The sequence below is a fragment of the Lolium perenne genome, chromosome 7, assembly GCF_019359855.2.
Source record: "Lolium perenne isolate Kyuss_39 chromosome 7, Kyuss_2.0, whole genome shotgun sequence".
Taxonomy (NCBI): Eukaryota; Viridiplantae; Streptophyta; class Magnoliopsida; order Poales; family Poaceae; genus Lolium; species Lolium perenne.
This window is the reverse complement of record NC_067250.2, coordinates 315814428-315825060: the sequence shown is the minus strand read 5'-3', so window position 1 is coordinate 315825060 and position 10633 is coordinate 315814428. Positions and strand designations below refer to the sequence as shown.

Genomic DNA, 10633 nt, shown 5'->3' with positions numbered 1-10633 from the left:
AAATTGATGAGCAAATTGAATTCAGTAAATCCTAAGTTCAAGTTATTATTGAGTCAGGCATTTATAATATTTTTTATCATTTAAAATAAATGATAAATAAGGTAAATGCAATTAAGGGTTTTAAATAGTAGTTGAAATAAGGGTATATATTTTAATTCTTTTCTAGGTTTTGAAATTATATGTAGAAGTAATGATCAATTAGGGTTTACATATGATTAAACATAACCACAAAGAAACAATTGTTGTATTATATGAAATTTTCTAGGTTTTGGTTTAACTACTGTAGTTGAACCCGGAGAATACGGTTGGTTAACGATGCTGGCCAGCACGGACGTGCGCGTGCTCGTTACGCCCACCATTGACCTTGGCATGATCCTCACATGTATGCACGGTAAGCTCCGCAGCAAGGCATCAATACCCCCAAGTCCTCCTTTACTAGACCTTGGCATATGATTTTTATCAAGAATAATCTTTGTGCCTCCCCTAGGTAGTTCTATTCTATAATTTCTGTTATGGAGCCTAGCTAATGTACTCTTATGCTATTACTCAAACAAATAGATCTTTGTCAGTTAACAGTTTCAGATCATTCCAGTAATCATTATTATCCTTTTCAAAATGGAATGAGTATGAAATTTGGATACTACAAATTTGTGTTTTCTAATCTGTGCTTTTTTTATTTGTTCTGAAATGTTTGTCATGAACCCAGTTCTGTGAGTTGTAATCCTATTTAGAGAATACTACCATTACTATATTCTGTTGTGAACCCTCTTCAACTGACTGCCAGTAGTCTAGCTAGGTACTTGCAAAAATTAATACTCCACGCCCCGCTTTACTTCGCTGTGGCGCTATTCTGGTTCTTTATTTTGTATCTGCAAACTCTTTTTTTAAATTTTTTTAGCCAGCGGCCTCCTGTTATTTCTTGCCATTTCCTATCTTTTTTTTTATTGTTTAGCTGCAAACTTTATCCTGATTGGTGTTGTTTGTTCTTTCTTGCCATGGCTATCACCTGTCATAGGATGTAAAAATTACCTGTTAGAGCATAGAGCCATAGACTATGTCCTGTTTGTTGCCTGCTAAGATTAGTTGCCCTTGCAATTTTTAATTTTGGCCTTCAGTAGTCACAGTTGTTTGTATTGACATGTCTCATTGACTGAACGATGCATTGGTCTGTAGTGTATAACTGAGTAGCTACGCAATTAATACTATTTAGAACCAGTTTTCCTTGTAGCTAGACTCGGTCATTTATAGCCTTATGAAGGTATAGATATGATATGTGCTAATATATTTAGACCTGTAGGTATGCGTGTACCAAAGAGAAATTGTGATCTACAATATATTAGCATGAAAGTATGTGTGTACCAGTAGTCAACCATGTCTATAGCTCCTTGTCAGGCATGGTTGCGGCAAAATAAAAAAGGATGCTAAAGCACACGCAGCTTCCATGTTGGCCATGGACCTTGTGGTATACTATTCATCGTCCACTTCTGTACCTCATTTATGGATATCCACCGCATCAACTCAAGAGAACCTTGTCCTTGAGAAGCATTGTTATAGATTATAGGTAGTTACACTGCATAATTTTCTTATTTAATATTCATATATTTTAGTCATACTCTTGCATATAATTTCTGCTCATTTTCCTTCATGCAGTAAATGCATAGACCACATAAAGTGATCCCATGTTAGGTGACATTTAAATAATCTGATATGTTGTTGTCGTTGGGTTGTCGTTATTTCTTTGTCTGCTATGCCCAGATTTCTTTTATTTCCAAAACCTAGATCCGAGTTCCGAAGTAGCTTAAATTAGGAGCCTAACCTTGCTTTCTCATGGTTATATTGTTCATCGGTTTCTACTTTATATTTTTGTATTCTCATATGATTTTTGTTCCTACAGGTGGGTCTTATGTTTTTTTAAAGAATAAGACTTCCAGGATCAAAGACCACCAAGGTGTTTCTAGTTCTTCCGCCATTATTTATTCGTGGCTACCAGTTTTTACATTTCTGAAGAAGAGAAAATGCACTGATTTGAACATGGTACAATAGTGTCTGCAACATGCATATATCATGTATATAAGCTCACTAACATTGATCTAAGAACTTATATTGTGTACGAGAAGTATCCAGAATAATAAATTAAATGTGAGTTCTTAGTTGTATGCTAGATAATATATCGAATACCTTTTCTTCTTTCTTCATCTTTCGTGAAAGTGACTAAAATATATGTAATAATATTTAGTGTTAAGATGTGTGGCACTTTCTACACACTTTTTGGTTATGGTCTTGCCAGATTTATTAACCGATGGGTTGTCATTTATTTATCAAAAGTTAGCTTACTTAAAAGGTAATCTGCATTTAATCTAGACCTGAAGTAATACTTTGGTTTTTACTGGACATGTTATTCCTTATAATTTATTAGCCTGTGGGCCACTAAAGATTCGCAAAAGGTATTTGGAAAACAACGGAGAGCTAAGGTACGTGGAGGATGATAGAGAGGATCTTCCTGAGAGACTAGAAACAAACCAGGAGGGTAAAGAGTACTTGGAAAATGATTTGCAAAAGGATTTTGTTCTTGCTGCCAAAACAATGGCATCATTTTCTCATTGGGTTTTTGATCACGCATTCGATAGCTGTTTCTCAAGGGCAAGGTGATGAAGCCGAAGCCATAAGTATGACATTTTAACTGTTCAAAAGCGTAACTTTTGATCTTGGACATGCATGCCAACATGTAAAAATGTTGTTGGAAAACAACGAAGAGCTCGCATGAGTTATATAAACTGGCTCTACTAGATCTGCAAGATCAGTTTGCCTATGAACAATGTTCCTCTTAGCCGTTTCCTTGCCTTGCTATCTTGACCATATTGAATTTAACCGTACTACCTTATAGTGATTATCTATGATTACCGCAATTTAAAGTTGCGAACATACTGAACCTGCTATTGTAATCTGTATGTCATGTGTGTTGTCACCTATAACACAATGAAAATTACTGTGACTACATATTTATATATTGTGTCGGTTAACTCATCTTTCAAAATGTTTACTCCTCACAAATTGCACGCAATATTTAGTGCATCTTAGCTAAATTATTTTTGTAAGTGTTTATTCGTTTTAAATTTTCATGCTTGTTGTGAGTGACCTGCCCTGTTTGTTGCTATGTTGCAACATCGTAGTACAGTACCAATTATTTGTATGACATGTGTGACCATGGCTAATTCCTGTGATTTGTGGATGCAGTTGTATTCAAGATTCACCATCCCTTGCTTGGAAGAGCTTCTGATCACAGTGCCCTCGCCTCTCAATGCTGAGCAAAAGCTGAATACTCTTGAATCGCTTGTGAAGTACAGTGTCAACCTGCAGTCAATGGTCATCAGGATCTCACAGATGAAGAATTGCCATGAAGTACACAAACTACAACAAGGTGTGGATTGAATAAAAGGAGATGCCGTGTGATTTATTAGTCAATAAAACGTGAGCTTTCATAGATGCTAATGTTGTTTATTTTTGCAGGAGAGCAAGGCGGCTGTTGCCCTGAAGGTTCACTGGGATAAATAGCAAGATGAGGATGACAGTGCTAACAAAGGTAGACTACACTCTTTGTTTTCTCTAAGATTTATTTCAGGAACGTCGCCTTTTCCAGTCTTCATAATTCAGGGCTTAAATTTGACTAGTGCTTTGCTGATATTATTGAGGATGAACATCGTTAGCAAGGCTGTTAAGGGGAGGGTTGGATGCAAAAAGTATCATAGATGAGCTTGGTTTACCGAACTGCCCAGGAACAAGTTACTGACCGCATCAGCTTGAGGTTTACTGATATAGAGGCACTAGATATAGCTATGATATTAGTCCAGTTGATTTGCATTGTAATTTTGTTACTCTTATACGTTCTTTCTCTGAAACTGACGAACAAACTATTCTAGCATTGTTACCTCAGGTTCATGGCTTTACTTTCATGTTGTTACCTCAGGTTCATCGCTTTACTTTCATGTTGTTACCTCAGGTTCATCGCTTTACTTTCATGATTTATGAACCAGCTACTCTTTGCAGTGTTGCCGACTCTTCTGGCTAGGCGAAGGTGAACTCAGTTATCATGGGCCTCGAGGTAGCAGGCGCGTGGGCACCTGAAGTTCAGGTATCTTTACTTACATTTTTGTTCTACTTCTAATTCAGCTCATAAAGCTTCAGATTTTCTCAGTATCAGTTATGAAGTAAGTTGCGTGTAACCACATTTAAACTAAATCTGATAAGGAAATCTGATAATGTAAAAGTTTTATAGATCCTTGCTTGCTTGCTCGCTGCAAAGAATTAATTTCATGTGGAGTGGAACTAGAGAGATTCCTAAGATTCAGTGGAATCCCAAGTCTTTCGTTCACTTTACTCAAATCCATCGATCATAAGGTACATATACCTAGCAGGCACATCAAAGGTTCAGAGATTGCCACCGCCAAAAAGAAAAAAAAAGGTTCAGAGATTCACTTACACAGACATGGCACACGCAGATACTTGTGGTATGTAGCTAGAAAGCCGTCGATCATAATCAGCAGCTAATACATTTTTTGCTTTTGTCTAGCTTAATACTTGGTTCATGTAAAATTCAGATGCTCTGACCTATTATCTCGAACACAACTTAGATGAACAGGGTGTAAAGCAAGTGAGAGTACAGCATGAGTTGAGACATCCTTGTCCATGGCAGGCAGGAATGGAAAACACACACCACCAGTTCAGTCCATGCCCATGGCACAACACAACACCAATCCACCATGCTAGCCTGTTAGCATTTAGGGTAAGTTTTGTTTGCCATCTGGCGTTCGTGCCTGGGAAGAAGTGGAGCCTGGCCTGGGCCAGCAAATTTTTGCCAAGTCGCCATCCAAACAAGCTGTTAGTCTTCAGTTACTGCATCAGTTTGCAATTAGTGGCAGATGTTTTTCATCCTTTTAGCCCATGACATCTAGCGAGAAATTCCTTCTTGTACCAATATTTGTCAATTAGTGTGTGTTCTTTTAATGATTACGATGATCTATATCTCAATTGCAGATAAAGTGCATTCCTGGAATATCTATGAAGGATATCAAAGTGAAGGAGTAAAACTCAGAAATAATGATCATCAAGAATGGGCTGAGTTGCAATGCACCTGGTAGAGGCTGGACATCAAGAATGGGCGACGTACGGGCCAAGATGGATTTTCATTAAGTTATAGTTGTGCATGGGTCGAGTCAAGTAAATCGGGCCGGAGGGAGTATATATGTATTACAGGATTGAATACTTTTTTGGTACATTTGTATATTTGAATTATGTGCATACATTGCTGTTTATATTTGCATGTATTGTTAGATTAAAGCATTTTCCTAGATTTGCCTCTAATAGTGTTTTGTGGCATTTCTTAGAGTTGCGGCTAAATGTCCCTAAAAGCTTTTTGGGCGGTTCTCAAACTGCCCCTAAAAACCTCTAGAGGCACATCTCAAACTACCCCTAAAAACCTTTAGAGGCAAATCTCAAAGTGCCTCTAAAAACGTTTAGAGGCAAATCTCAAAGTGCCTCTAAAAACCTTTAGAGGCAAAATTCAAACTGCTCCTAAAAACTTTTAGAGGCAAATCTCAAAGTGCCCCTAAAAACCTTTAGAGACAAAATTCAAACTGCCCCAAAAAACCTTTAGAGGCAAATCTCAAAGTGCCCCTAAAAACTTTTAGAGGCAAATCTCAAAGTGCCCCTAAAAACCTTTAGAGGCACTTTTCAAACTGCCCCTAAAAACCTTTAGAGGCACTTTTCAAACTGCCCCTAAATGTATTTGGGGCATTTCATTCAAATTGCCCCAAATACATTTAGGGACACAAGCATCCGGGGCACTTTTCATAGTGCCCCTAAAAGTAATTAGGGGCACTTTGGCTACCTATTAGGGCACTTTGAAGTGCCCCTAAATATGGACCGTACAGTAGTGGCATTTCAGCCACCGGCCTCGGTGGAGATGCGATCGGTCTCCATGCCGCTTCTGTGTCCGTGAGATGGACATAGCACAGCACTCAAGTTGATAGTTCCTAGTGTCCATGTTTCTTTCGTGGTAAACAAGGCGTACCCGTACATGCTTGTTCGTCCTCGAGTCGTAGCCTAGTCCGATCATGCCGGCAAGAAAATTGGCATCTCCGCCGGGATCTAGGCGCATCTCCTTGTAGTAACCCATGGTGGGGTTGCATACAAAATCAAAGGAATATTGTTGTGTGGTATAGCTACCGACAACGAGACCGTGGCACGGTTTAGAACACACCATTCTACTTCCCAAGCGCGGACAAAAGAAGAACCCCTCCATATTCCGCGGGTGTAGCTCCCTCCATTGTCGTGGCAGAGTGGAGAAGAGTCCGGAGAGAGGGTCGATGAGCATGATCTTGGGGCTTTTCTTGCTTAGTATGTTTGCATGGATAGCGTGCAGCTGCATGAACCGGTCGCTATTGATCACTGCGCGCCAGTCTTTGCACACCCGTCTCAGCGGAACAACGGAGCGCGTCGGCAACCACTTGAGAACATCCGACCAAGCCTTTGTTGACGGCGATGAGAAGACCATCTCTTCGCTCCCGCGGCCTACCGGCACTAGGCTCTCCTCCAGGAGACCCACGGTACTATGGGAGCCACAGTTGGACTCAATCAAGCTATCCACCAAAGTGTCACCTGTGGGCGGCGAGAGAAGGATCTCCGGCGCGCCGCCACCATCAACGTCGACGTCAAGCGCGAACACCGTCAAAGTGGACGTGGCGAACATAATCTTCTTGTGTCCGTTACCACCATGGTAGATTTCGAGCGGAGAGATCCGGTCTAAGTGCACCAGAGCTTCAGGCCAAGACTGTGGTCGGATGGAACATAGCTGCTCCCATTGCCCTGCGCCAACGTATGATCTTAGCCGCCAAATGTAGAAATTACTAGTGTCTTGGACGTCGTCGCCGCCGGTAGGAGCATCGCCATAATGAAGGCACAAACATCCATCCAGCACTGCCAGCTCGAACGTGACATTGTCTAGGCCGGACGGGGGCATCAAGGAACCGAAAGTCTCGTCATGGACGTCGAAGGTGACGATGTAACCGCCAGGTTCCTGCTGGAGGAAGTGAAGGCGTCCACTAAAGAACACGGCCGGCGTCGACGGACGCACGGTGCACGAGGGGGCGCGCTGGGCAGCTGGCCTCCAGTGCGCGCACGCCTGGCGCCCTCCAATTGAGAATACCTCACAGGTAGTGATCGACCGCAGCGGCGGAGCGTCCTCCGTCGAGGTAGAAGAGCCTTACGACTTTGTGTTCCTTGGCAGCCGGATTGTAACCCAGGCCGTAGGAGACGCAGTTTAGGAAGGTGTTGGGTAGCAGAATGTACCGATGGCACATCCTGGACGGCATCTTGGTGTCAGGAAGAGGCGAGAGCGCGCCGGTGCTCGGGTTGCACACGTAGTGGCCATGCCAGGGCCAGCGCTGGAGCAGGACGAGGCCGTGGCAGGGCTTGGCGGTGAGCACGCGCAGAGCGCGGTCGTGGTCTAGCTGCGGGAGAAGAGAGAGCGCGGCGTCGCCCGTCAGCGGATGCAGTACCGGACGGCCGTCGCGCCACGCCTGGAGGCAGCGCTGCGCCGTCGTGAAAAGGATATTGGGCGGAAGGCCTGCCTGCTGCTGATTGGCTTGCTGGTGGTGGAGGTCGACGAAGGATGCCGACGAAAGCGCGCCGGCCCACGAGCGCGACAGGCAGCGGAAGCGGCCGACGGTCTTTGCTGGTAGCCGGGCGAAGATCTCGATGAGTATCTCCTCTGGTAACGGCGGCAGCGAGGCCGAGGCGTCCCGCTGGTTCTTGCTCCGCTTGGTCCCCGGCCTCCTCGCTGATGGTAGCTGCGGCACCACCATGTCCTCTGTGCGTTTCATGTCGTCGATCGCTCGCCTATCTTTCTTCTCCCTATGCCGTTTGCCGGTTTGCGGTGCAGGACAGCTAGCTTCGTAATCCATTATATTGGCTAGGATGGACTGAATCGGACTCGGAGAGCATCTCCAAATCAACTACGCCTAAGAACGAAGGGAAGCGCCGTACAATCGCCGAACCAGTCCATATTTCGGATGATTAATTTTGGAAACTATACTTAGCTTCCTCCGGGGACCGGAAGGTGGAGCGGGCAGAGTGGTGGATGGATCGCTGCATCGATTTCTCCGTGCATCTGCGTGAGGAGGAGCGAGCGAGAAAAAGAAATGATGGCAATGACGGGTAGGTGTTAAATTTTTTTAGATAAAAGATACTCAAGTGCCCAACTTTAAATTAACAAAGCCACTAATGACGAAAACGATACAAAGTGCTGAACCTAGCTTAGAGAATAAAACCACGCACCCACACGAACTACTAAAGAAGCGACAACCAGAAGCGCGACCAACATGCTCAGCCAAAACATCTACGAGGACTCCGAGCAGAGCTGGAAGCTATAGTGTTGGGCCAGAGCTCACTCGAGAGCGAGCCATTTTTCACGCGTGCCTCAACAGAACTCCTCCGTCGCAGAAACGCCACCGGGAACCAACCCACGTTGCTCACAGACCGAAAAGTAGCGCCAAGAAAGCTCGATAAGGAAAAGGCACGGAGCAAGCCTTGCCGAAGATCGCCGAAGTATCACCTCCGTCACAACCATTGATGAGCCTCGTGTTGTGGGCTCCAAGATGGTGTCTTCAAGAAGAGCACGACACCGGAGTGCCGCCGCCGCCCGATCCGAGGATCTTGGGTTTTCACCCGGACGAAGTAGACGGAGATTGGTCTCACAGCGCCATCAACAAGGGAACGCCGTCCGTGGACGCCGCCGCCGTGGCCCAAGGGACAAAGGTTTCCCTTTGGCAAAATCACCGCCATCCACACCCCACAACACTCAACTCACCGAATACCACATCGCCCTCACGACCATGGCACCGACCAGCAGCTGAGCTATTGGATGGCCCGCCAACCAGAAAGCTCCCCCCTTCCAGGGCCGCCGCCCCGGCGTCCCAACTCGGACCGCTGCATCACCGAGGGATACAAGAACCACCACCGCGAGGGTCGACATACAAACCCCAGAGATGGCCAGAGAGGCAACTGCCGGGTACCAGATCTGGGGTGAAGTGGGCTTGGCAGGGCCCGGGACCCCTGCCCCAACACGCACGCAAGGCAGCCAGGGAGGCCACCCAGCCCACGCAGTGCCCTGCTCCTTCCCTACAGGTCTCGCCACCGCCGGCCCGCCCGGCTGTGGCCGCTGAATCTTGCACCGCTGTGCTCGTCGCCCTTTGCCTGCCGCCGGCCGAGTTCGCGCCGCCCAGCACTACAGAAGCCTCCGAGGGAACCGCTGATGCCTTGAGTGCAAGATCCATACAAAGGAACTCATAATGTATGGATCTATGCAAGATTCATATCAAGACTGTAGATGCACACAGATCCATATTAGATTCACACACTCCATAGAAGATTCAAGAGAAGTGAAACAAAATTCAATCAATATAGATGTAGATTTCGATTTGCAATAGGATTCATGCAAGATCCATACAAGGAAGTCATCACGAACCAAAAAAAACACAGAAAACTGCATGAATCGCACAAGATTCAAAAGATACATGTAAAAAAAGTCAAGAAAAAAGAACCAAAAGAAGATGTTGCGGCCCAGATCTACCCGTTCCATGCCCAGATCCGGTATTGGCGTGGTCGATGTAAACACCCGGATTTTTAAGTCCAGATGCCTATTATATCATACATCGCAATCCCAGGAAGATTGTTTTTGCGAGACATAATAGGAAGTAGCATAGAGTCATCATTTATTAAAACACATACTTGTCTTACAACCATAGATCACATGATCTAATATTACACAAATATATTGTTCAACAACACAAATAGTAGCGGAAGCGAAGTAGTAGTGGATTATCTATTCCACAGGCAACGTTTGACGTTAGAAGACGATCCTAGTTATCGTAGACGTCATGTTGTCCGTCATCCTGATACTGTTGCTCCTCTTCAAAGTCTGGCATTTGAATAGCCAGGCTCGCAAACTAATACTAAATTAATTACTTATTGAGTGTAGTAAGGGGTGCTAAGCTCTAGGTTTATTTGCATCAAGCCAAGTTTTAGTTCATCAAACCTTTAGTAAAGAATCACCATTTGCTAGACTAACTCAAGTGGGAACATTAGTGTCATTCCCACAATTCATTTGTGATTCAAGTCAAAATCACCTTTCAATTTATCATTCCTTTTTAAGATCAAAATTCTGATAACGGAACAATATGGCATTTCCAATTGTCCGTAACCGTGGACACGGCTATTCGAATAGGTTTAACACTCTTGTGCCACAACTTTTGATTACATCCGTCGAGGATAACCCCGAATCATCGTAACTCAGTACGCGGATCATCAACCTTAACCTTTCACTTATATATACTAGTATAGGCACCTCTCCCCATGAGCTTGGCCTCCCGGTGAAAACCAACTGTCAACCCGGGAACTGCACAGGGCTTGGGTCGTACATTCACCTCATATTCACATCATTTCACATATACGGAGGCAGCCTCAGCGTAACCCATATGATGCTTGTTTAGAGGGAACCCATACTAAAATACACAAGTTTCTAGTTAAGCTGTACCCGTAATCAGGTATTGTGGGGGTACTTGTAGAATTGGAAGGGTAT

The 10633-nt window shown here is 44.3% G+C and overlaps 1 protein-coding gene and 1 long non-coding RNA gene across 7 annotated transcripts; one reads left to right on the top strand and one right to left on the bottom strand.

Moving 5' to 3' along the window:
* The first annotated feature begins 266 nt into the window (after window positions 1-266).
* On the top strand, window positions 267-5334 carry LOC127317766 (uncharacterized). Of its 6 annotated transcripts, none has more exons than XR_007861455.2 (7): window positions 267-391; window positions 1382-1462; window positions 1895-1948; window positions 3235-3418; window positions 3508-3580; window positions 4045-4129; window positions 5032-5334. It is a non-coding gene; the product is annotated as an uncharacterized lncRNA (long non-coding RNA). The 6 variants fall into 6 exon arrangements; XR_007861453.1 differs by having other exon boundaries at window positions 1382-1561; XR_011747894.1 differs by having other exon boundaries at window positions 1298-1462.
* A 1868-nt stretch (window positions 5335-7202) lies between these two features.
* On the bottom strand, window positions 7203-7859 carry LOC127314995 (putative F-box protein At1g53550). Its single transcript, XM_051345537.1, has one exon. It carries the CDS (start codon window positions 7857-7859, stop codon window positions 7203-7205), a length of 657 nt encoding a protein of 218 aa, XP_051201497.1.
* Between the last annotated feature and the right edge of the window lie 2774 nt (window positions 7860-10633).

Excerpts from the sequence above, each read along its gene's own strand:
- LOC127314995 (XM_051345537.1), bottom strand. The coding sequence starts at position 7,859 with ATGGTGGTGCCGCAGCTACCATCAGCGAGGAGGCCGGGGACCAAGCGG.